Below are 26836 nucleotides of genomic sequence, written 5' to 3'. Positions count from 1 at the left end.
AGAGGTTCTGCCCCAACACCACATCACCCCAATTATGGCCTCACTACACTGGCTTCCAATTCAGTTCAGAATTGATTTTAAACTCCTTTTATTTGTTTTTAAAGCACTAAATGGGCTGGCTCCGGCCTATATAGCTGAACTCCTCCAGCGCTACACCCCAGCCAGAGCTTTAAGGTCTGCTGACCAGCTGCTGCTGATAGTTCCCAAGACCAGGCTAAAAACCCGAGGGCACCGAGCCTTCGCAGCAGCTGGCCCTAGGCTCTGGAACACTCTGCCCCTCCATGTGAGGTCGGCCCAGACCCTAGGGGTTTTTAAATCTACTCTTTAAACACACTTCTTCTCTCTGGCCTTTTAGTCAGAGCGGAGCACGACTCCTGACTTTTCCCTGTGTTTTTTATATATCTGTTGTAATTTATTGTCTTTTATTGTGATTGTAGTCATGTGTTTTTTATGTCATTGTAGTATTTATTACATGTACAGCACTTTGGCCCGACCAAAAATCGCTTTTAAACGTGCTTTATAAATAAACTTTGATTTGATTTGATTCATTGTATTGATTCATTGTAACAGTTGTACGTTGTGTATATGCGTGGGGATTGTTGCAGTAGAAAACTCCACTGTAGCAAGTGTATGTACCCTAATGGGAAACCCTAAATATTTGAGTACCCTCTATGAAACGTCAAGCTACCCCACAGCCCCCCCAAAATAAATCTCTGGCGCCGCCACTGAGCCTGACTTGTGTTGGGGGGGCCCGACTTTTTTTTAGTGCTTCAAAGTGTATTTTAGCATAGGAGTGCTTTTGTTTTGGAATCACTTATGCAAGTTTCGCCCGCCCCTCGCTCCACTGACCATTAGACCATTTAGCAAGGTAGAAAGCAAAAACGCCTCTGATACCTCATTCACACCAATGGTGTTTCAGGGCCGGTTTGGAGCTGGAGTTTGAAAAGCACAGGGTTTTCCTGTTCACACCACAGCGGAGCAGCCTCTTAGCTCCGGAATCCGGTTCATTTCAAGCACCAAAAATTGTCCGGCCAGAGTAAAAGCACCGCATACGTCACACTTACGTCGAGGCGGGGGCAGGGGCGGGATCAACTCCTGAACAACAACAAAAAGCCGGCGTTTTATCCAGTTTGTACACAACGATGGAGAAACTTAACAAGCAGCAGTGGTCCACTGAAGAGACCAGCTACCTACTGGGAATCTGGTCTTCTGAAGAGGTACAGAGGAAGCTGGAGCACAATCAGCCATTGTTGTTGTTGTCGGTGGCAGTTGTGAGGGGTTTCCGCGCGGTTTGGCTTTATGAAGCAGGCACGCAAACGGTTACGTCACGACGCAAATGATGACGCAATGACGCAGCACCAGTCGGACTCTGGGCGGTGTAAAAAGATTCGGAGCTAAACCGAAGAACCGGTTCTGAACCTGAAAAGCTCTAGCACGGAGCTTGAACCGGAGTCGCGTTGGTGTGAATGAGGTATCGGACGCTCTTCCGTTTACTTGTTTAATAAAGAAAAACAAATGGTCCGTAGATACACGGATTAACAATGCTGAAGTTTTGCTTTTTTGTCAATATATTTTCTAATAGTGAGTCTAAAATAAAAGTGTCTTTAAACTGCAAAACTCTACTGCCAGGGCTCAACCTTTATAATAAATGACTGTTTTCAAAATAAACAGAAAAATAAAACACAAACCATAACATTAAATATACAGTATAGAACTGCTTTATTGAAGTCTCCATCCAAAAAAATTACAGATCATTGTGTCCAAAGGGAAAACATAATCTGAGCAGGAGGGTAATATTGGACAGGGCAAAACAAGGCAAGCCAGGGTCTTACAGTAAAACAGCAATAGGCCGTTCTATACAGCCTGTGACAAATTTAAACCATAATTCAATACTTTCAGACTTTACAGTTATTCAGATATAAGAGCAAAAAGAGAGTTGATCTTCAGCTTGTGATGAGAGCCCAGCAGGTCGTGTGAGTGAGAGATGTTTTCACATCATCGCCTCTGGTTCAGTCCTGTGAGGTTCTTCATCTGTAAAAACAAGACCAAAATCAGCCTAATTTCTATCAATACTTTCTATCAATATTCAAATGGCTTTACAAGTAATCATACCTTTTAAAAAGGCATTGAATAAAAAATGTAATACTAATGACTGTCTGGTTCCAAATGAAGAGTTTAGACTAGACTGTGTGTACAGGTGGACGAGGGGAAGAATGACTGCTAATGTAACTACTTTAAAATAGTGAATGATAAACAAGACTTACGGTAACAGCAGCTCCCATGAGCCCCTGCACCACTGTTTCACCAGTCGCCTGCACCTAAAGAATACAGAGGAACACACAACCATTTATTTCGAAATTGGGTAAAATTACATTTAAACACAGGTTTGTCTCACTGTTTCTCTTGCTTCATTTTGAACTCATTGTCCTGAATTTGTATGAACAGGGTATATGCAGGAATCCTGAAGTCAAATTTGATACCTTTTAAGACCTTTTTTAAGACCCTTTCCATACGTTTTCAGGCCTCATCGCAACTTCAAGTTCTAACCGGTTACATTGGCAACACACTTTACCTCACATTTACTATATTGATTGTAAGATAGCACAACTAAACAGAGTGCAGACAGACTACTGACGCCTCCTTTCCGCATGAACTTCAACCTCTCTGTGAAAGTCAGGTTTAATGCATTATGCTGCTTTGTTGCTTCTGTAGACTGTGCTCTTTCATTCCAGTAAAACTCCTCAGAAACCAGTATTTGACCAATAAACAAAACAATTGACAAAACTTTGAACTATGAAATATATTAAACTTTGGTGAGCTTCAGCAGGGTAATGCCATAGGAGCTCCCTCACAAATACCCAGGGGTTAAATTGGGCTGGGGCTGTCCTGGGCATAGGACAATGTTCTGACGTCATCACCCTCACACATTTGTCATATGTTTACAAAAAACGATATATATGTTAAGACTTTTCTCGTTCTTAATATAGACTATATTTAGGGTCGATATGTGTTGACTTTACTTTAAAATAGCAGATCTCTGTGACCGGATATAGTTTGGCTTAGTGAACATGTGTCTCTTCCTTGGAGGAGCAGCATCACCCGGACTCCGCAGCTCCTCCGAGGATCCTCCGTGCAGAGAGCCTGCACTGCAGCGGTGTGTGTCAGCGACGTACAGTCAGGGGAGGCACGGATTGGCCATCGGGAGAGTCAGGACTTAAATGCCGCGGTATTCTGGCTAGCACTTAGCATGTGGGACCGGACAGCTTTGATCCCCATCGACAGACTCTCTCCCCTCCCCTCCCCTCCCCTCCTCCCCACAGAGCGGAGCAAGGCAACGAAACTTAAAATAAGAAGCAGCATTTTAAGGCGCGCTATGCATGGGGCCGCCTTGAGGGGGTTTCCGACATGTCGTTTCAGTAAATTAAAGGGTGTTTCATGTTGTCGTTGCTGTGGACCTTTTTAATACCTTAAAAAATGCTGTTTAATACTTTTTAATAGCCTTAATTTTCGCTAAATTGATTTATCAACTTTTAATACTTTTTACGACCCCGCGGACACCCTGATGAATCAAATCATTTTTATCTTTCAGTTTTCTTTGGCAGAATTAAGACCAATATGAGATTTTCAATTAGTAAAGAAATCATGCCGGTGAACATGTCAGTGAAGATTTCAACTAATCTGACAAATAGGGCAAACCCAGGTCAAATGTCATTTGTAGGAAAATTAATATAAACAATGACATCCTCAAGGTACGCACAAAACGCTGTATGTGAACAGCAAATAGTGCCGTTCCCACAGTCTCGTTGCACCGACAAGAGCAGCTAGTGATGACTCATCTAATCTTATCATTCATACATTTCAAATTGTGCTTAGGGGAATTATTTTCACCAGATATTATGACCAGAGAGATTTAAATTTGCCGTACTATGAGAGATTGTTTTTGTCAACACACACAGAGCTGGGTATTCCTACTTAAAGTATCAAAAGGAGTCTTAAACAGCTCCTCTAAATAACCCTTCTGTAGCTCCTCCGTGCTATATAGGCTCTCTACCTGTTTGGCGGTGGTTGCCATGTTGACCACATCCTGAATGCGGTTGTCAAGGAAGTCCCAGCTGTCCTGGAAGTCAGGAGAGGAGTCTTGCAGCATCACCAGCTCGGTGGTGTTGTAGATGCCCGTCAGTGCCGCACGTTTGGTGTACCAGTTCATCTGCAGGAGGGAGGAGGGAGGGGGAGAAGGAAAGAGGTTAAAAGACAGAGCGTTGGATGTCAAAGAAATCAACAGAAGAAGACAGACAGGAAGTAAACACTAACAGGAACACAGTAGGGGCTCTGGCATTGTTTAAGGCCTTGTTACAAACAGGACAACTGATAATATTCAGTCTTTCCATCAAACGTCAACAGGTCAATTTGCTGAGTTGAGAGAGTATTGTTTATCACCTACTTAGTTTCAAATCATCACTTTTATCGCTCTGGTTTATACAGCCTAATTTAAGCGGAGTATTGATTCAATGTTTGTATCTGCCAGATAATCAGTACCAAGTCATATCTGTGATATTAATGTAAACTGATGAATTAGAGACAGGTGTAGTGGGGGGAGTAACCTGGGCGGTGGCAGGCCTGATATTGTGGGGTTGGTGGTGGAGGGGGGAGAGGAAAGTATGAGCAGACGAGGGAAGGGATCGAGGGTGACGGGATCCACTCACGTCTGTGGATCGGTCTCCGGCGTAGTACCACATGTCGTCCACCAGGGTGGAGAGGTGCTTCAGGCTGTCAGGAATGTTGTGAGGGAGGAGCAGGACGCTCATCGCCTGAGGACATACACACACAGTCCAGCATCAGTCCTGAAGGGTACACTAGGAAAGGTGTATTGTTTGACAGAGTCAGGGTTTTGTTGACTGAGCTGGCTCGAAAAAAACTAAAACCTCTAATCAGACATAGCAGGTACCACAAGGGTGGTTATTAAATGTCATTAGTTCTAATCCAGACTTTCTTCCTCAGGCTCTGTGCACCTTCTAATGAAATGAGGCGGGTTAGTGCGTAATTTCACTCTTCTACCATGGGAAATGATTATATAATCAAGATTATAAAAAAATACACGTTCTGCGGCTCTTAAACTTTAAACTCGATGCGGCAGATTTAAACGTTGTCCATAAGAACTGCATTTAGGTCTGACACTGTCCCATAATGAAGTACGCGTTAAATATCACTTGTTATTGGTTGAATCAAAGTAAAATGAATGTCAAATGTACAATACATTTTTTGCCGTATAACTGCAATATACCAGCAGTATAAAACAGAGATCAGCAAATCCAAAGAGGTGGAAGAAGTAGTCAAATATTTTACTAAGGTAAGCAGAAATAATACAGTGTACAAATACTCTGTTACAAGTAAAAGTCTTGCATTCAAAATGTTTCTTTAGTAAAAGTACAAATGTGTCAGCATAAAAATATACTTAAAGTACCAACAGTAAAAGTACTTATTGTGCGTAATGTCCCATTATAGAATCATATATATTCAATTACTGGATTATTATTGATGCATTAATGTATTCATCACAGCTGGTGTATAGGTGGAGCTTATTTAATTGCTTTATATACTGCTGCTTAACATTTTAACCGATAATTATGTATCATTGATTGTTTTACCCCAAAGTCGTACTTAAGTAAAGTACTTGATTAAATGTACTTTAATACTTTATTCCACTGCAAATGAGCAGGTGACATTATGGTTTGAGGCAATAATACCTAATTTCATATTCAAGTAAACATCATACTGGTGACTAATACCGACAACTATTTGTGTATGCAACCAGTAGCGTAGGCAGAAATGTACTTTAGGGTGGGCCTGTAAAAAATAGGGTGGGCCAGATTTTTCTTCTGCGCATCAGAAGCTAACAACAATCCCTGCCGGTACCGGTGGCAGATTGCTTTTAGAATATTTTTGGTATACTTTATTTTTCCATAACAGATGGGTATGTTTTGGTGAACAGGAGACACGTATTTTACTGTTTTAATGGCTTATCAAGAACTCAAACACAACATCTTGGTGTCATTCTGGACAGCTCTCTCATCTGCACCCCACATAAAAAACATCACCCGGACTGCATTCTTTGTACTGTCTTAAAACCTTTCCTTAGAATACGTTATGAATTGTAAGGTGCTTTGAAAGGCGCCCCTAAATAGAATGAATTATCATTATTATTTATTATTATTATCTGAAACGATGTAATAACTTTTAGAACTTGTTCCAGTCACTTGCCCCATGCATTCAGCAGCAGCAGGCCATTCACTTTGATTGTATCCCCTTATAAAATGTCATCATTTCGACAATAAAGAAATGCTACATAAACGTTATCTTGCACATGTTATCCAACCATCTCCGTTTCTAACTTTCAATATATTTTAAAAGAGATCTCTCTCATCTGCGTGCGGGGGCGGGGCCTCACAGACACGTTGCATCTCTCTCTCGCTCACAGACATGCTGCAGCGCTGTGCAGCGTGCATACAGTTCTGCCAGTAATGAATATTACATTTTGTGAGGAAACTTTTACACCAATAATTCCAATAAGTATTCCAAAATGTATTCACTTCAGGTTTACGAAAGTAACTGTAGATTACTCGTTTTTCAAATGTAACGCCAGCTGAATACAGTTAGCCTACTTGATTTTTGTATTCTGATTACGTAACGCCGTTACATGTATTCCGTTACAACCCAACCCTGTGTATATCTCTCCGGACTTTCCACCAGCAGATGAAAAACACCCACCTCTCCGCCTCTTCCAAGGGACGAGGGAACCGTGCGGCAGAGTTTCCGTTAACATTTTTTTATCTTCTGACAGCCCGGCAGCAGGAGAGGTGGGGAGAGGGAGACGTGGGGAGAGGGAGGCGGGGCTATTTCATCATTATCAGAAAATGATCGTATAAATCGCTACCTAGAGACCAAGTCGTTTTTACCTTTTAAAGACCTAGAAAGGGTTATTAACGCCTTTGTTACCTCGAGACTGGATTACTTCAATGCTCTGTATGTGGGTATGGACCAAGCCTCAATTAGAATCCTGCAGCTAGTGCAGAACGCAGCTGCACGTCTTCTAACTGGCCATAAAAAGTGTGACCACATCACCCCAATTCTGGCCTCATTGCACTGGATTCCAGTTCGGTTCAGAATAGATTTTAAAATCCTTTTATTTGTTTTCAAAGCCCTAAATGGGCTGGCTCCAGCCTATGTAGCCGAACTCCTCCATCGCTACACCCCAGCCAGAGCCTAACGGCCCGTCTACACTACAGGCATCGAAAAATGCTTTCAACGCTTCGCCCATTCACTTGAATGGGGTGACGTAGAAGATTTTCAATCTTCGCCGAACTGCATTCTGGGGAGCATGGCATGGCTTTGCAAGCATCACGAGCATCTATCGACATCAAAAGTTGAACAATGTTCCACTTTTGAGGCTCGATGCTTGGCATCAGCCAATCAAATCCCGTTTATGCAAATCCCGCCAGTGCAAGCGCTAGCCAATCAAACCGCGTGCAAGCTGGGAGAGCCAGACCGCAGTTCATTTCCTCATATTCTAAACGAGATATTACGGTAGCAAATCACCCGGTTCTTTACGACCAGAACTATTTACCGGGATACAAACCGGAGGAACCAGGCATGGAGGGAATTGGCAGAGACAGTGGGTGAAACTGGTAGGTTTTTCGCCTGTTTGGAGAGTTTATATCCAGTTTACTTCGTTTTAACATTGCTATTGCTTTGTAGGCCTATGTCGGAGGCGGGAGATTCATGTGATTGGTTGTTGGTCGCGTTGCTTGCAAAAAATTGCCAAGCTTCAGACACGCCCAGCTTCAAGATTTTTTTGATGCCTGTAGTGTAGACGAAAACCCTAGGGTTAAACCCTAACCCTAACCCTAACATGTCACCCATCTCCTTCGCATAGAGTTGATCAGGTTGTTGATTGTGGCCTGTGGAATGTTGGCCCACTCCTCTTCAATGGCTGTGCGAAGTTGCTGGATATTGGCAGGAACTGGAACACGCTGTCGTATACGCCGATCCAGAGCATCCCAAACATGCTCAATGGGTGACATGTTAGGGTTAGGGTTTAACCCTTGGGTTTTCAGACCCCCCCAATAAAGCAAAACTGCACGTTTCAGAGTGGCCTTTTATTGTGGCCAGCCTAAGGCACACCTGTGCAATAATCATGCTGTCAAATCAGCATCTTGATATGCCACACCTGTGAGGTGGGATGGATTATCTCGGCAAAGGAGAAGTGCTCACTATCACAGATTTTTCAGATTTGTGAACAATATTTGAGAGAAATTGTTATTTTGTGTATAAAGAAAATGTTTTAGATCTTTGAGTTCATCTCATGAAAAATGGGAGCAAAAACAAAAGTGTTGCATTTATATTTTTGTTCAGTGTATATATATATATAAATATGCCTATGAAATAAATTCTGAAATCAATAAATGAGGCAATAAATATGTATACATGTACATTTAAACACACATTTATTTATTTCAGCTGACTTTTATTTCATAATGACATATTTATTTATTTCAAGAGACTTGTATTTCATAATGACACATTTATTTATTTCAAGAGAATCGTATTTCATAATGACATATTTATTTATTTCAGATGACTTGTATTTCATAATGACGCATTTATTTATTTCAGATGACTTGTATTTCATAATGACGCATTTATTTATTTCAGGTGACTTGTATTTCATGATGAGACATTTCATGATGAGACATTTCCATTCCTTATATGCAAATGAACGGGGCGTGGTTAGCTCACAGATCCAGAGACCCAGACCAAAGCAACAGCACCACAACACTGACTCAATAGCTTTTGTTTCACACTCCAGTACTCTTAAGTGGTTTGCAAACTGCCAATAAACCAAACCGGTTCAATAACCATTCTTGTGCTTTTCTGGTGCTTAACTGGTGCTTAACTGGTTCTTCTCTGGTCTTATCTGGTCCGCCCAATGCTGCTCTTCTGAGAGCAACCGCTCTGACAGCTCTCTCTAGTCTCTACTGGGAAACAGCTAAAAGTCCTTCTGGAGGTAAGCAACGCTACACAATTACACCCAGTCTGAGAGTAAAATATTTCTCGAAGGTTCTTTTTGCTTTCTTACAACGTTAAGTTAATGTTAAAGTCCTTATCTTACATTAAAAACTTTTTTTGGCAGTTGATTTCTGGGGGGTGTATGCAACAGATAGTCAATGTATGTTTCTTTATTTCATACTGAATAATATGTAAAAAAAGGAAAAATATTAGGTCCAATAAAAAAACTTTGCTTCTGGAAGCAGGCCATTTCGTGACGTCACGTGTGGTTCCCGGCTGCCGCTGTCTGGCTCCCTGCTGCCGTCCGGATCGACAGCCAATGCGCGCAGCCAGCGAGAGTTCACAACGAAAAATGGCGTCAAATATTGTTGATGTTTACGCATCAGAAAAAGCTAATAGCGCGGGTATTTGGCACAATTTGACAGAACAATTATTTGGTGTGGACGATGCGAGCAGTGACGATGAATCTGAACGATCTCTGCCGCCTTTTACACCAGAAATAAGAGGCCTAGAACCGTATAGGTTCGAGCCAGCAAAACGCGAATGTGCACCACCGGCCTCAGCTGAAAACATGGAAGTATATATATATATATATATATATATAAATGATAAACAAATTTCAAATTGATGGTTCACTCACCCTGGACAGTGTTAGTTTTTTCACAGCTTTATCGGACCTGTGTTTCTTTTGTAGGGGTTCCGCCAAGGAGTCTGACATCACTTGTGTTTCACCCTGTTTACTATCGGACAGCGTTGTCTCCCGTTGGCCGCGAAATATCGACGATGCCTGGGGCTCAGCCTCGGAACGCGAGGAAGTCATTGGGGTTGAATCACCTGTCCTAATTGATGGAATTGCACCCTTTCTTATGTCCAACTGTTTTTTGAAACCCATCTTCCATTGTTGGTAGCCTTCAAAATCATCAGGGACAACAAAATGTGCCCCACAAATAACGCTGGTTTCACTGGCGCACTGCCAATTTTTTCTTGTGTTCCGCACAAATCGCTCCCATTTCTCCCGTAAAACCTTCTCTTTCGGGAACAAATGAACGGTAAAACCATCCCGATTGGTGTTGCTACACCCGCCAACGACACACCTCTTCACCATGATCCGGAAAAAACAAGACAAACTCGGAGATAAACACTGATACACAAAGTTGACATGCGGCTATACCAGCAATGCTACACTGTGTGATGCTGGGACGGGCTGAACTCACCAGGATTCGCGGAACCACACGTGACGTCACGACACAGCACCAAGCAGCGGCAAGTTTGAATCCAGACTTTTCTGGATACCTCTGAATTTGACCCATTTTCCCGATATTAACAAGTGATTTACAGCAAATAGGAAACGATATTCGATCTATATCACGTGTTACTGGAATAAGACCCAACAACTTAATGCATTTTGAAACAGTTCTATGATCTTTCAGCTACAGTAAATTACGCAAGATAAGGACTTTAACGTAACCTTACGTTTGCAAGGAGGCTATTGTTACGAGCTAGCTGTCTTAGCTAACAACAGTTAGCAGCTAACGTTTTCTGCAGTTTGTGTTGCCCCTGAAAAACGTGATGTAGTTATTAAGGGTATGTTAAATTAACGTTATTTTACAAGTTAAGAGAGTTAAGTTGTGTTTAAAATCGTCAATGTAATGCACGTTAGAGGTTTTTAGTTGGACATGAAGTTAGCTAACGTTAGCTAACTCTACCAGGTTAGCATGTTAAGCTGTACATTCTGTGGCAGCTAGCTTAATACAAAGAGGGGTTTTGTGCTTCATTGCAAACTTTTCTTTGTTAATCTACCTGAAACTGTAGGGACAGTTTGTTTCTACTCAACTATACAGACCATTGTTGAGGAGATGCAAAACATACAGTACATGAGTTGGGTCCAACATATACCTTGAGTAATGTTACTTTGCTGCTAAAAATGAAACATCATTATCAGATGAGGACATCACCAAAGTGTGTGAGTCTGTCAGGGATTTGATCTGCTCTCTGCATGTCGTACACACTGCTCTGGTATTACTTATCTTGTAAAATGTAAGTCTCGCTCTTGCCATCGTTCAGGCTTTGCATTTGAAGTCCTATGCTATGACTGGTTGCGGACTTGAAGGGAATCCTGACATCCAGGAAAAAGGTGAGATTCTAATACATTTGAATGCCAAAAGCAAGTTATTGTTTTTAACTTTTTAAATATGATTGTTTTGGGGCATTTCTGTTTTATTGGACAGAGGCAGTAGAGATCTACTGGAAACAGTGGAGAGGGAAGAGATGATATGCAGCAAAAGACCGAGCCGGATGGTTACTGCTCCGTGCGGAACGTGTTCTATCAGGTAAAGCACTTTGGTACCCAGTTATTTATGGTATTGAGTTGGAATTTAGCATTTGGAATGTCATTTCCAACAGTGCATTATAAAGACTGAAAGATGTAAATTGATGATGATTTGGCCTTTTACTTAAGAGGATGTTTGTCCTCCTGTGTTGTCTTATTTCCTTATCTTTCTTTCAGGTGTAACATCCACCAATGGTTGTACATGACAGAGACCTCCTCCACCTCTTTGCTGTCTTGCTAGTCAATCCTTCTGATCAGGTCATTTCCTAAATAGTGGTAAGTTTTACAGTTCAGTGTACGTTAATTTAGCAACTTAATGCTTTACCGCTGTTGAATAAACCCTATATTGCTAGTCATTTTATTAAAACTACGATTTGTAAACTTTTTGATTCCAAATACAATAATCTTTTTGTTTTAATTGTAAAACATATCTTAACATCCATCAGCAATCAATACAACAAATCATCCAACACTAAATAGAAGAAATCAGGACCTATTTCTTTTTCAGCAGCATGTTTTGGGACTGCTCATTGATGTCATCAAGAGCCATTGAGTCTACCTTTTGTAGTCGGCCTCTCAGAGTGTTTATAATTTCTTTGTCTCTTAACATTCCTATAATCATTAGTTTTGTTATTGTTGATATTGTTTTGTTCTTTATTTTTGTTGTGAGAATCACTTTGCAATTGTGTAAGTGCTATATAAATAGTTATACTAATATTATTGTTGTTACCATCATTACTATTATTAATAATGTCTTCTTTGTTTTCTTTATTTATCGCTGCAGAAAGGATTATGCCAGCCCACATCAAACACCTGATCAAGAGCTTGTTAACCTCACTGCTGCGGACACCTGTGTGATATTTGACTCTGACTGGAACCCTCAAAATGACCTGCAGGTACGATATATATATCTGCTCTGTCTGTCCTAAAAATAGTTCAATAGGGCTACAACAACAACAGTCTTTCCGTTTATTCCCTCGGTTCTTTAAGTGTATATTTTCCCATTTAATGCTTAAAAACGTTGAAAAGCAACTGCACATGATGCTCTTTTGACCCCTCTTTCAATTTTTTATTTCCGGCTCAAGCTCGGTGTCATCGTTTTGGACAGTCTAAGGCGGTGGAGTTGTACCGTCTGATCACTAGAAACTATGAGAGGGAAATGCTGGATAAAGCTAGTCTGAAGCTCGGGCTGGACCATGCCGTCCTGCAGAGCATGAGTGGGAACAAAGAAGGCAACAACAACAACGTGGTGAGAAAAAGAAAATCTGTCATATTTATAGATGCCAAGTCATTTTTGGGTCAGTCGCTGTTGCAGTACGCTTAGTTTATTTTCGAAAATTGTTTTCTAAATCCACTTGTGTAAATGTCTCTCTGCGTCGCCTTTAGCCGGTCCAGCAGTTCTCCAAGGAGGAGATCGAGGACCTCCTGAGGAAAGGAGCCTACGCCGCCATCATGGACGAGAACGACGAAGGCAATCGCTTCCGCTAGGAGGACCGACCAGATCCTGCAGCGAAGAGCCACCATCATCACCATCACCAGGTATGTTCTTACCAGCACTAGCCACTTTGTGAGATACCAAGTACTTGGTTATTTGAAATGTAATATTGATGATGTAATAATTAAAACTAGGGATGGGTACCGGGTCCCAGTATTAACGGGCCCCGGGGCTGAATTATTGAAGACCGTGGTACCGTTAAGGTCCACGTTATCGATCGGTACTGGAGACATTTCAAAAATAGATGTCATATGTATTATATCTACATAAACATTATATGGCAGTCTTACTGTCGCCAACTCCGTTTCTAATATGCAATAAGACTACAAAGTGCGTCTATGATTTATTTTCGATCTTTCCAATCCAGACGAGAGATCTCTCTCCCCTGTCGGTGTGCGAGGGGGTGGGGCAGTTTACACACTGAACCTGCTACATGCAACACACACACACACACACACACACACACACACACACACACACACACACACACACACACACACACACACACACACACACACACACACACACACACACACACACACACACACACACACACACACACACACACACACACACACACACACACACACACACACACACACACACACACACACACACACACACACACACACACACACACACACACACACACAACTAAGCGCCCCGAGGGTAGTTATGTTACCCGTCTTGAGCATGGATGTATAATAAGAACTGGATACAGCGTCGGAGGAGGGGTCTCGTTCTTTCCTATGAGAGCTGCTCATTGGCGCATGAAGTCAAAATGGCCCAACTTTTGAGAGAACGAAACGTCACAGATTACCCAGCATGCCTGGCTGTCAGAGCAGAAGAACCCGTTTGTGCACTCAGAGCATGCGCCCCTTAAGCCCCGCCCTCCGAGCACACATTCTCGGCTCACTAGAAAGAATGGAGAGAGAGAATAAATCTAGATTAGGCTTTTAGTGCATTTTACAACTTTAAGGACTTAATGATTCTAGGGCTATACAATAGTTCATACTGGGTAGTTTATTTAGTTTCAAAAAAATTATCCACCAATTTACAGACGTCTCTTTCCCAATGTTAGTCAAGGGGAAAAAGTATTTCTGGGCCGGTCGACATCACAGACTGATAAGGAAATTGTAGTACCCCCGTTTGGACACAACAAATATTTTCCTCAGAGTCCGGTGCACTTCCTGGGGGCTTGGTTTTGAGGTGGAAAATGCTCGTTGCCAAAAGTGCAATAAGAATTTAGCATGTAAGGGCGGTAACACGAGCTATTTGTCTAAACATTTAGCAAAAGTGCACCACATTCAGACGGAGGAATGCACCGACTGTCTTTCTAATAGCTCTGTAGCCCCATCCACGAGTAACGTTTCCACGTCAGGTATATATTATGTATGCTAGCAGCAACACACAGAGTTAACTCAATGATACAAACATGGGTTAATGATTAGAGGTAACTGAGTTATTTATTTTGTTAAAGTTACAGCTATTCTGTTTGCAGTTCTATCATCACATAATTTAATACGATTTATTATTGTTGTTTTTTATTTTCAGTTTGCTTCAAGCAGTGGCTGTACGACGAAGACGTGGAGGACCAAGAAATGCTGGCCAGATTGGCAAAGACCGGAAGATACTTAACAAGATAATGGATATTAACAAGAAAAAGAATGTTTACAATTTCTTTGTTGCTGTTTACATGTTGAATTATATTTGTTATTTTTAAATCAAATCAATATATCATCTATTTTAGATGATATATTTATTTAGATGTAGGTTTTTTTTGTAATATTATTGTATTAAGTATAATTTATTAAAGAAAAATACTGTTATGAACACTTTACAATGTCTTTATTTTGATAGTTACCAGAATACATTGTATATTGAATACTAACATAAGCTGGTGATAGATAAATGCTGGTCTGCTGGTATGCCAGCAGACAAATATTTATAAAGAAAGAAACAGAAGGGAGGAAATGAGGATAGCTGGACTCAGAATAAATCACACAGTATTTAATGGTACGCTGCATGTCATGGGGAAAAGTAACAGTGACAAGTGTAGGAACTGTGGAGTTAAAGAAAATGTGGAACATCTATAAAGCTTAAAGAGAAAAACTAAAGGATAACGTTTTAGAGGCAGAGAGGGAATGGAGTGTGGTTGGTATTTTGGGAACAAAAGGAGAGGGAGAAAGAGCTACCAGAAAGGCACTGTTTACCTTTAGTGAAACTGGGGTAGGTAAAATTATCTAACATTAGGTCAGGAAAGATCATAGATTGTTGTTTTGTTTTATTTATTTATTTGATCATAGATACGTCCATGAATTAAGATATGGAATGATATGATGATTCACACTCATGTACAGTAGGTGGCGGTATGCACCTTAAAGTTGTTTGCAATCCGCCAAAAAACCGGGAGAAGAAGAAGTAAACTGGTTTGCCAACGGACAATTTACACCGAAGAAGAAGAAGCGAACATTTCTGGCGGGTGACATTTAGAGTATCAGATTACATGCGATGTCTGACTCTGAGAATTTAGTAGTTTGTTAGTTAGTAGTAATAGTCCTTCTCCTCCATTTTGTTCCTATTATCGAGTAGTCAGTGTGGTGCTGTTGCTTTGGTCTGGGTCTCTGGATCTGTGAGCTAACCACGCCCCGTTCATTTGCATATAAGGAATGGAAAGGTCTCATCATGAAATACAAGTCACCTGAAATAAATAAATGTGTCATTATGAAATCAAGTCTCTTGAAATAAATAAATGTGTCATTATGATATAAAAGTCTCTTGAAATAAATAAATAAATGTGTCATTATGAAATAAAAGTCCCATGAAATAAATAAATGTGTATTTAAATGTACATGTATACATATTTATTGCCTCATTATTTCAGAATTTATTTCATAGGCATATATATATATATATATATATATATATATATATATATATATATATTTATTTAATTATTTAAGTATTTATTTAATTTTGGCTTAAATGGCATTCCATAGGTATGGTGGCTACGCAACTGCATGCAACAAGCACATTTTTAAGAGTCTTGTTGCAGAGCTAATGTGGGCAAATGGATGACACTAGAAAATCACAAAACTAAATTGGAGGGAAGTAATAAAGCCATACTATCGCAACAACAATAAGAAAAAAACGCTAAGATGCACACAGTGTGATGACACCTGTAACTGTACAGCTTCTATCTGTGACATTAATCTAACGTTGGACCTCAGCATGTTGACCAGTATTTAAAGTATCCCTCAGCCCAGACCCAGTATTTCATAGATTGATTATACTGAAAAGTGATGCTGCTATTAGAGATAGTTAATGAACAGTGTTTTCAATCTGAATTTCTGTACATAACCTGGAGGGCAGCAGGTAAAGTCTGCAGAATACTCTTCCATTGTGATCTAGCCAGGTAAAAAGAGCCTTGGAAACTCTCAACATACCTCATTATAAACACATTAATCACGCTTTAAGGTACCACTCTGACCTCTGCTAGTAATAAGAATACAAACATGGAAGAAGAAACAGAGGTTGTAACAGTGTACCTGTGGCCAGGTTTCAATGTAAGGGATGTACATCCTGAGTCTGGTCTCCACAGCATCTCTCAGAAACTCAGCAGTCTTCTTAGGTCTGCAACACAGTTTCAAAGACAAAAGCTGAAATAAGTTTATTTAAGATTAAGATAGAGCTTTCCCTTAGGAGAAATGTGTCTTGGGCATCGAGATAATACACATAAAACATTCAGGTCAATCAGTCAAAGATAAAGAACAGAGATCACATATATTTACAGCTTATGAAAACATGTAGATGTACAAATGTGTGTGTTAACGTACTCGGCCTGGCCCAGCTGGACCTGGTTGTGTTGTTCAGCTAGGATATCTGTCAGCTGGGAGTTACACTGAGAGACAAAGTGCAGCACCAGGTCTCCAGCTCCGTTATAGAACATCCCAGTGGAAGCAGAGGACAGGCCCAGCATCTGGTACCAACACAACACACACATAATGCATCATACAGCAGGAAAATAACCATGTGTGTGTATAAAAACAAAAAGCAGGTCAAGAAGAGACACAACATTGACTACCAAAAGGGAGCCAATGCCAAACGTGGGCTCTGCCTGTTAGATTAGATTCTACTTTATTGTCATTGCACAGAGTACAGGTACTAGGACAACGAAATGTAGTTAGCATCTAACTAGAAGTGTTAAACAACTAGTGGAGTGTTATTTGCAGTATAATATAAATATACACATCTGACAGTATTGACACTATGAACACTACAAGGAGGTGATAAACAGCAGTGTAGAAATTGAATTTACTATAGAGATAAAAAGGTCTATATAGATCAGGTATACAAATAAACAGTATAATACAGCAAATATAAACAGAATACATATGAATATACTATAGACCGTTATTTCGATTTTAAAATAATATAAATAAATATGAGTATGCTCAAAAAAGATGTAGCCTTTGGACAGTTGTATAAATAAGAGCTGAGGTCACTTACTCACTCATCAAAGTCAGTCATTGAATATGTAGGGAGGGGGCAGTGTGTGTGTGTGTGTGTGTGTGTGTGTGTGTGTGTGTGTGTGTGTGTGTGTGTGTGTGTGTGTGTGTGTGTGTGTGTGTGTGTGCGTGCAGTGCAGCTGCTCCACTCACCTCAGCCCCAGCTGCGATGGCCTCCACTGTCCAGCCGTGCAGAGGGATGAACTCCAGGGCAGCGGTCAGGATGCGAGCCTGAAGCTGCTCCTCTGTCTCATAGTCCTCGCCCTGCTCTCCACTCTGATCCTGGTAGCTGTCCACACACACAGAAAGAGGCACGTGTCAGTAGGAATGAAGAACAGAGGGGGAGGTTTTCTGAGTTCATGACAAGTAGATATTTGGATTTTTTGGGATTCTAAGATGCATGCGATGGGGCAATTCTGCTTTGACCGAACAATATCAGGATAAGAAATTCATACACATCATATAACAATTATTTAGTGTGTTGATTGTCTCTTTTGATCTCTGTTTCACCAAACACAGAGCTCTGCAGAGACGGCATTCACTGACTTGTTGCTCTCACTAAACATAAGAGTTGCTCTGATTCAACCATCTGGGCTGAAAAATGAGATTGCTTGGGGCTTGGCGATATGGAGCGTGTATTTTTTAATTACCGTTTTGTGTCTTCGCCCTCATTCTAACAAAGGTTTTTTCCCTATCAAATCTTTGTACTCTATTAGCATTGCCGGCCAGTGATGTGTTGTGTACCGTGTACTGTGGGTGTCTCAAAATGTCTCAATATCTTTGATTGCCTTCTGATTGTTTGAAATACAAATTTATTTTTATATCGTATTTTTTTGGCTCAGACTGCAAACCTCTGGAATGAGAAAATTAATGAATACATCCAAATGCATGCACCAAAATATTGTTTAAACCAACACAAACATTATAACCTTTAATTATAAAGGTTGCCTCAAGATTGAGAGCGTTCTGTACAGACTAACCTGGTGTTCGGCCTGGAGGCCTCCTCAGCTGCTGGCTCAGATGCTGAGTGTTCCTGGGGGGCTCCTGCTGCCTCCTGTTCAGCAGAGTGAGCCCGGTAGTGCTCATTGTAGGTGGTTGAGCTGGGTGAGGAGGACGGGGGTTTGTCAGCTTTGGATTCATCCTGAAGCCTCAGTGCTGCCCGGTGGAAGCCTCGAGTCAGGCTGCTGCACGGGGGCTGTGCTGCTGGGGCAGAAACCACTGCAGGGGGAAAATACTCATTAGCTTCTAAAGGCTATAATAGGAGAAAATGTGAATGAAACTCAAAAGTAACATGTCAGATTTAATTTCAAACTCAAGATCAACAAAACACGAACATCTATGGCGAAACATGGGATGTTGTACTTTACTCAGATATGACTCTTCCATGGTCTAAAATGCATTGAAACGTAACCAACATAATGCTACGTTGAACTAAACATAACATTAACTTCAGAACTGAAGTCATCACATGTGCTTTGGTTCATATGATATCCATTTGATTGGATTTAGACTAATGTCTGGCTAATCCAGGAGTCCAATTGTTGGGACTTTAACGGGATGATTGTTTAGAAAATCTCAAAATGCTATAAGAAATGTTGTTATGCCTTTAACTGAATCTAGCCAGTGCCAAATGTTAAATATCTGCCTGTTTGATGGCGTTTTTATTTTTTTGAAAACAGAAATCATGTTTATATTACCAACACTTTGAGTGTACTACGTGAAGGTGGCACTGGTCCAACTGTTGAGCCTTCAGGAGCTTCCCCAACACTTATACAATCCTTTGCTCTAATCTTTCATCAACTTCTCTCTTGCTGCAGAATGCCTCAAATTATTGGTGAATTTGAGAAAACTAAATAAAAAAATATTTCGATTTTGGAAAGACTTGTTGCAATTTTTTGAGAAGGTTTATATTCTTTGGATATAACCGAGCATTTACAGAAACAAAAAGGCACAAATCCCCATTGTCGTTGTCCCATTTCTGCAAAGTCGTATATGCATACACATCCTACTTACATAGGAGGTGGAATGCTAAATCTATACATGAAATTAGTTTTGTGAGGCAAGCAGCTGTCAAACATGCAGGTGCTTTGTGTTACAGACAGATACTTTATTTTATAATCAAAACTCAAAGAGTTGTTACATTTACACAGCGGTGTAAAGTAACTAAGTACATTTACTCAAGTACTGTACTTAAGTACATTTTGGGGTACTTGTACTTTACTTCAGTATTTCAGTTTTATACTACTTTGTTCTGTTCTACCCCACTTAAATTCAGAGGTACATTGTGTACTTTTACTCCGCTACATGTATTTAATCCCTTTAGTTACTTCACAGATGTGGATGAATGATGTGAAATATAATCAAGTGTTAAATCAGACTTTAGTTCCACCTGGAGTAAATTCACAAGCTACCCTGCACTGGAGTGCACTATACAAAGTCATTCAAACTAGCTGCACCTTTACCAGCTTTGAGAACACTTTCATGATCAATCATTATAAAACATATCATATCTATTATTCTGAAATGGACCAATCTGCACGATGACTACTTTTACTGTCGCTACTTTAACTATATTTTGATGCTGATCATTTTGTAACATTTGAATGCAGGACTTTTATTTGCAACAGAGTATTTCTACACTCTGGTACTTCTACTTTCACTGAAGTACAAGATCTGAAAAATTATTCCACCTCTGCATTTACAGAAATCCACCTATTTTATAAAGACTCGTTCTTTTGTATCTATTTCATGACACACATACTACTAAATACTAACGCTACACTTGATACAACGCTGAAGTTGGCTTCCGATTCAGAGCATCTGATTCGGCAGTTAAGGGGAAAGTTAAGGGACATTTAATTTACAGCGCTGAGCGAACAATCCTCTGTGTTTGAACCTCTGAAATCGCTGCATAGCCGATTTATTTGGACTGGATTATCCCAGAGAGTCTAAAGATTCTTTATAACACAGTTTCAGATTTGTGAAACCTTAATTCTATTTGTGAAAATACAAAAAAGGGAGATTTCGGTGCTTTTTTTTACATGTAGACCACATTAGACCAGGTTCTGATCTGAAACCACTAGACCTAGACTCATAAAATCTGGACTGGATTATCCCAGAGGGTCTAAATATTCTTTTTAACACAGTTTCAGATTTGTGAAACCTTTATTCTATTTGTGAAAATACAAAAAGGGAGATTTTGCAGCTTTTTTTTTTTATCTAGACCACATTAGACCAGGTCCTGATCTAAAACCACTAGACCTACACTCATCAAATCTGGACTGGATTATCCCAGAGTGTCTAAACATTCTTTATAAACACAGTTTCAGATTTGTGAAACCTTTATTATATAAAACCTTATACCTTATCTTAATTCCAAGGGCAGCGGTCGGTGCAGCTGACAGTAATACACCTCTGTGCTGCTCACATGCTGAAGTTGATCATTATGAAGTTGTCCATGGTTCAGTGCAGAAAGGAGACAAAACTATTTTTTTTGTACTGTTTTGCCCTCCTTCAAAATGCTACTGTATTTGGCCAGGTATTATCAATTTCAAGGTGTATGGTACATGTTTTTTCATCAAAGACTGAAACTAATGGGTGCAAGAAACATCTCTCAGCACTGCAGGAGGCCATACGTACACAGAAGTCAGAAAATATCAATTTCAAAAATGAAGATGAAGACCACACACCTTCTGATTTTGAAGACATGTACAGATCTCTCACAAAATCATCCCCTTTCTTTGCTCCTATCAAAGAGGAGGCACAGGAGGAAGCAGGGAAGGAGGATGACTTAAACGGAGCATGCCAGCCAAATCCTCATTATTGTGAGACACTTGTGGAAATAATTTTCCATTACGCTGGTACTGTACCTCTTTGGACAGGTCTGATGCTTAAAGATCTTGGCAAAACCTGTGACAGTAATGCTGTTGTAGGGAGCTGGTTCCGCACAACAACAAAAAGTGATCTTTTCATCAAAATTGCACAGAAGAGCAGGAGAATTTCTCCAGCTACAGCAAGAGTTTGTGGTTGGAAGACTCAAGGGCGTTGCAATAATGAAAAAACAGGTGCATCCTTCAAAAACATACGCTGAAGACAAAAGACAATCTGAGGGACCAGAGACACTTCCTCTGTCACAAGAGGAGACATATAAGAAGTGAAGTAAAACGCAGAAAAGAAAGTCGAAGTACTTCAGCCACCCTACTCCAACTGCTCAGAGAAAAAAGTATAAACTGTCTGAAACAGATGCAAGGGAAAAGCAAAAGGGATGCTGTCCACATTGGGGAGAGGGAACAATTGGACAGCAAACTGTGTCAATGACAAACACTTGCACAGTGGACAACCTCCTGTAAACCCTGCATCTCGCAATAAAAAGGAGACATTACATTTAGCTGACACTTTTATCCAAAGCGACTTACAATAAGTACATTCGACCCGGAAGATACAACCTTGAAGAAAACAGAATCATATAAGTACATCAGGTTTCATAGAGCTAAAACATTTCAAGTGCTACTCAACTGGCTTTAGATAAGCCAGTCCTTTGTTAGTATATAAGTGCTTTGTTAGTAATTATATCGCTCGAAGTGGAGTCAAAAGAGATGAGTTTTCAGTCTGACCGGAAGATGTGTAAGCTTTCTGCTGTCCTGATTTCAATGGAGAGCTCATTCCACCATTTTGGAGCCAGGATAGCAAACCCACGTGTTTTTGCTGATGGGAACTTGGGTCCCCCTCGCAGTGCGGGTGCAGCGAGCTGTTTGGCTGATGCAGAGCGGGGTGTACAGTTTAACCATGTCCTGGATGTAGGAAGGGCCAGATCCATTCGCAGCATGGTACACAAGTACCAGTGTCTTGAAGTGGATTCTAGCAGTTACTGGAAGCCAGTGAAGGGAGCGGAGGAGCGGCGTGGTGTGGGAAAACTTTGGAAGGTTGAAGACCAGACGAGCCGCTGCATTCTGGATGAGCTGCAGAGGTCGGATGGCACATGCAGGCAGACCAGCCAGGAGGGAGTTGCAGTAGTCTAGGCGTGAGATGACGAGAGCCTGGACCAGAACCTGCGCTGTTTTCTGGGAAAGCTGGGGACGTATCCTCCTGATGTTGTAAAGAGTGTATCTGCAGCAGCGGGTTGTTGCAGCAATGTTTGCAGTGAAGGAAAGTTTGTTATCTAGGGTCACACCCAGATTCATTGCAGTCTGAGTCGGGGAAACAACAGAGGTGCCGATGTTGATTGTTAGGTCAAGAGTGGGACAATCTTTTCCCGGAAGGAAAAGCAGTTCAGTCTTGTCAAGGTTGAGCTTGAGGTGATGAGCAGACATCCACTGAGATGTCTGCTAGACAAGCAGAGATGCGTGTGACGACCTGGGTCTCTGAGCGGGGTAAGGACAGAATTAGTTGGGTGTCGTCAGCGTAGCAGTGGTATGAAAAACCATGCGAGCTAATGACAGATCCGAGCGAGTTTGTGTACAAGGAGAAGAGGAGGGGACCAAGAACAGAGCCCTGAGGGACCCCTGTAGTTAATTGACAAGGGTCGGACTCTGACCCTCTCCAAGTTACCCTGTAGGTGCGGTCTTTGAGGTATGAGGTGAGGAGGGAAAGTGCAGAGCCTGAAACTCCAAGTTTTTGGAGAGTGCTAAGGAGGATCTGATGATTCACCGTATTGAATGCAGCAGACAGGTCCAGAAGGATGATGACAGAGGAGAGGGAGGCTGCTTTAGCCGTGTGCTGTTCCTCAGTGACAGCAAGGAGGGCAGTTTCTGTTGAGTGACCTACCTTGAAACCAGACTGGTGCGGATCCAGAAGGTTGTTCTGATGGAGATAACAGGAGAGTTGTTTAAAGACAGCGCGTTCAAGTGTTTTGGACAAGAACGGGAGGAGAGAGACAGGCCTGTAGTTTATAACATCAGACGGGTTGAGAGTGGGTTACTTTAGGAGAGGGTTTACTCTTGCCTCCTTGAGACTGTTTGGAAAGTGACCAGAAGTTAGAGAAGTGTTGATGAAATGGGTGAGAAACGGTAGAATATCAGGAGCGATAGTCTGAAGGAGGTTTGAGGGGATAGGGTCCAGAGGACAGCTGGTAGGACGGGCAGAGGTAATGAGGGTAAGAACCTCACTTGGAGAGAGAGGGGAGAAGGAGGTTAGTGTGTGGGTGAAAGGAGTTTCTGGTGACCCAGCGGTGAGTAAAGGTGAGTCAGAAAAAGAAGAGCGAATATCATCAACCTTTTTTTCAAAGTAGTTAACAAAGTCACTTGACAGAAGGGAGGAGGGGGAAGGGGCTTTGGGGGGTTCCAAGAGGGTGGAAAATATTGAAAATAGTTTTTGGGTATTGGAATAGGAAGATTGGATCTTATCTTGAAATAAAGTGCTTTTTGCCTGAGAGATGGAAGCAGAGAAAGAGGAGAGGAGAGCCTGATAGGTTAGGAGGTCGTCATGGTGTTTGGATTTCCACCATTTCTGCTCTGCTGCCCGAAGGATGGTTCTTTTAGCACGCAGTGCGTCTTTTTCAGCCAGGGAGCCGGAGGGGACTGACGAGCCTGCCGAGATGTGAGAGGACAGAGAGAGTCCAGAGAGGATGAGAGAGTAGAGAGGAGAGTTTCTGCAGCAGAGTTTGGAGGCAGGAGTTGGAACGAGTCAGAGGAAGGGAGGGCTGAGAGCACTGATGAGGCAAAGGTAGAGGGGGAGAAGGAACGGAGGTTACGGCGGACAGGTGCAGGATGAGAAGAGATTAGTTTGTTATGTTTGGAAAGGGGTAGAGAGAATGAAATGAAGAAGTGATCGGATGTGTGGAGCGGGTTTACAGAGAGGTTAGAAGTAGTGCAGTTCCTTGAGAATATGAAATCAAGGACATTGCCAGCGTTATGAGTTGGTGGGGATGGAGACAGTGAAAAAGCAAAGGTGGTTAACAGAGATGTTAGTTTGTCTTTCTTCCCTGTCTGGAGGTTGAAGGTATCGTGGTTTTAGATCAGGACCTGGTCTAATGTGGTCTGGATTTTAAAAAAGTTACAAAATCTCCCTTGTTTGTATTTTCACAAATAGAATAAAGGTTTCACAAATCTGAAATGGTGTTATAAAGAATCTTTAGACCCTCTGGGATAATCCAGTCCAGATTTGATGAGTCTAGGTCTAGTGGTTTTAGATCAGGACCTGGTCTAATGTGGTCAGGATGCGAAAAAAGCACTGAAATCTCCCTTGTTTGTATTTTCACAAATAGAATAAAGGTTTCACAAATCTGAAACTGTGTTATAAAGAATCTTTAGACCCTCTGGGATAATCCAGTCCAGATTTGATGAGTGTAGGTCTAGTGGTTTTAGATCAGGACCTGGTCTAATGTGGTGTACATGTGAAAAAAGCACTGAAATCTCCCTTTTTTGTATTTTCACAAATAGAATAAAGGTTTCACAAATCTCAAACTGGGTTATAAATAATCTTTAGACTCTCTGGGATAATCCAGTCCAAATAAATCGGCTATTCAGCGATTTAAGAGGTACAAACACGGAGGATTGTTCGCTCAGCGCTGTAAATTAAATGTCCCTTAACTTTCCCCTTAACTGCCGAATCGGATGCTCTGAATCGGAAGCCAACTTCAGCGTCGTACACTTGATGAACGTTCAAATAAGAACATCTAAGCTATATTTAACTTCAGACACGTTAGGACACAGACCTTGACAGTTTGCATAATCTGACAGAGGCGCCCTCAGGTTGTTGTAACGTTAACGAGTTTTTAATGCGTGTTTAAATGTTGAGGTCTAATAAAAAAGTAGCACCATGTCAACCAACAGTTATTCCCCGAATGAAATAGTATCAATCGCCACAGCCAACATGATGTTGCCCTTCACCACAGTGACAAGTGACTTTGGCACGAAGGCGACATGTTAACACTGGCTCGTTAGCAAGTCAGCAAAAAGAATGGAACTAGCTAAATTAATTATTTGCCAAGCAGTCCATAACATGAGAGGAAGCATGACAGTGGTCGTGTCTCACCGCTGCCCAGTCCCCGGAGTGCCCTTCCAACGCGCAGAGCTCTCAGCAGCGCCGCCATATTCCGTTGCGCTGAGAGGGTTGTCAATGTTTATTTTAAATAACAACCGCGTCATCTTTGCGCGACTGTTGTGATATAAACACGAATCAAGCTGGCAACCATGTGAAAAAACAAGAATGCTGTCTTCAGTCTAAAACGCATTAAACATACATTTATACATGTATGGAAATGTAACAATATAAAATGCTGTTCAGAATTTATTTGGTGTCTGAATAACTTAATTTCACTCTTAAAATCATTCCCACTGCAGTTTTCCCGTAGAATCTCTCTCAATGGCCAACTGATAACGATATATTATTTTGAAAAGTCAAACCGGAAACGCACTCTTATTGTGTAACTTGACATTGCAACTTCTATCAAGAGACGAACGGTAAGTAACATGATACTCGAGTGTAATGCTCAGTTATTTAATAACCACATTATTTTCAGAACAATTATATTATTATATTGGTATATGTTGTTCATGGGCAGCCGTATACTGTGCTCTCCATGCTAAGGAGGTGCTCCTGGTCTTAATGAGCACCGGCGTTTTCTGCGTCACGCTGTTTCTCGATGTTTGCTAACGTGCTATTACCTGAATCCACCTCTACACACACAGGCTGACCTGCTAGCTAACAGTTAGCACTGCGGTCAAGCCAGCCGTCTTTCACTTTTGCGTGGTCAAACCAGCCGCCCCTGTATTTTGAGTGCGCGATTAGTTACAGGTTTACGGTAATGCATTAAAACAGCCCTGGGAAGCTGTTGTAATTGACTGAAGTGACTTTCGAATACATTTTCGAATACATAAGTACATACATACATAAGTAGTTTATGAAACTGCCAGTTTTGTACTTAGTACTTCTTAGACTACTTGCAAACATAATATGAAGTACTTTTACTGTGTACTTTTCAGTAATTTGAGTTTCAAAGTCCCCCCCAGAGAACAAGAATGAGCATTTTTGTCTAACTTTGGTGTGGGATAAAAAGCATTTCTTCCATAAGTAGTTTATGAAACTGCCAGTTTTGTACTTAGTACTTCTTAGAGTACTTGCAAACAAAATATGAAGTACTTTTACTGTGTACTTTTCAGTAATTTGAGTTTCAAAGCCCCCCCCAGAGAACAAGAATGAGCATTTTTGTCTAACTTTGGTGTGGGATAAAAAGCATTTCTTCCATAAGTAGTTTATGAAACTGCCAGTTTTGTACTTAGTACTTCTTAGACTACTTGCAAACATAATATGAAGTACTTTTACTGTGTACTTTTCAGTAATTTGAGTTTCAAAGCCCCCCCCAGAGAACAAGAATGAGCATTTTTGTCTAACTTTGGTGTGGGATAAAAAGCATTTCTTCCATAAGTAGTTTATGAAACTGCCAGTTTTGTACTTAGTACTTCTTAGACTACTTGCAAACATAATATGAAGTACTTTTACTGT

At 41.0% G+C, this 26836-nt stretch overlaps 1 protein-coding gene and 1 long non-coding RNA gene across 9 annotated transcripts; one reads left to right on the top strand and one right to left on the bottom strand.

The window, feature by feature from the left end:
• Positions 1-1695: 1695 nt before the first annotated feature.
• LOC307046166 (ubiquinone biosynthesis protein COQ9, mitochondrial-like) lies at positions 1696-25514 on the bottom strand. 2 transcript variants are annotated; one of them, XM_079692375.1, is made up of 9 exons: positions 25367-25514; positions 18376-18613; positions 17549-17684; positions 16724-16866; positions 16436-16520; positions 4602-4808; positions 4052-4207; positions 2265-2318; positions 1696-2031 (listed from the first exon to the last, which is right to left on the bottom strand). In XM_079692375.1, the coding sequence occupies exons 1-9, from the start codon at positions 25422-25424 to the stop codon at positions 1996-1998; spliced, it is 1113 nt and encodes a 370-aa protein (XP_079548501.1). In that variant the 5' UTR covers positions 25425-25514; the 3' UTR covers positions 1696-1995. The 2 variants fall into 2 exon arrangements, with proteins under 2 accessions (XP_079548501.1, XP_079548502.1); XM_079692376.1 differs by having other exon boundaries at positions 4704-4808.
• LOC307046188 lies at positions 4815-14720 on the top strand. Of its 7 annotated transcripts, XR_013810078.1 has the most exons (7): positions 4815-9061; positions 11128-11197; positions 11292-11393; positions 11570-11668; positions 12177-12641; positions 12779-12931; positions 14442-14720. It is a non-coding gene; the product is annotated as an uncharacterized lncRNA (long non-coding RNA). The 7 variants fall into 7 exon arrangements; XR_013810079.1 differs by having other exon boundaries at positions 11292-12641; XR_013810081.1 differs by lacking the exon at positions 4815-9061 and having other exon boundaries at positions 9072-11393.
• Positions 25515-26836: the final 1322 nt, after the last annotated feature.

This window comes from Notothenia rossii, assembly GCF_949606895.1.
Source record: "Notothenia rossii genome assembly, chromosome: 1".
In the NCBI taxonomy this organism is placed as follows: Eukaryota; Metazoa; Chordata; class Actinopteri; order Perciformes; family Nototheniidae; genus Notothenia; species Notothenia rossii.
The sequence above is the reverse complement of the archived record's forward strand: the minus strand, read 5'-3'. Positions and strand labels throughout refer to the sequence as shown.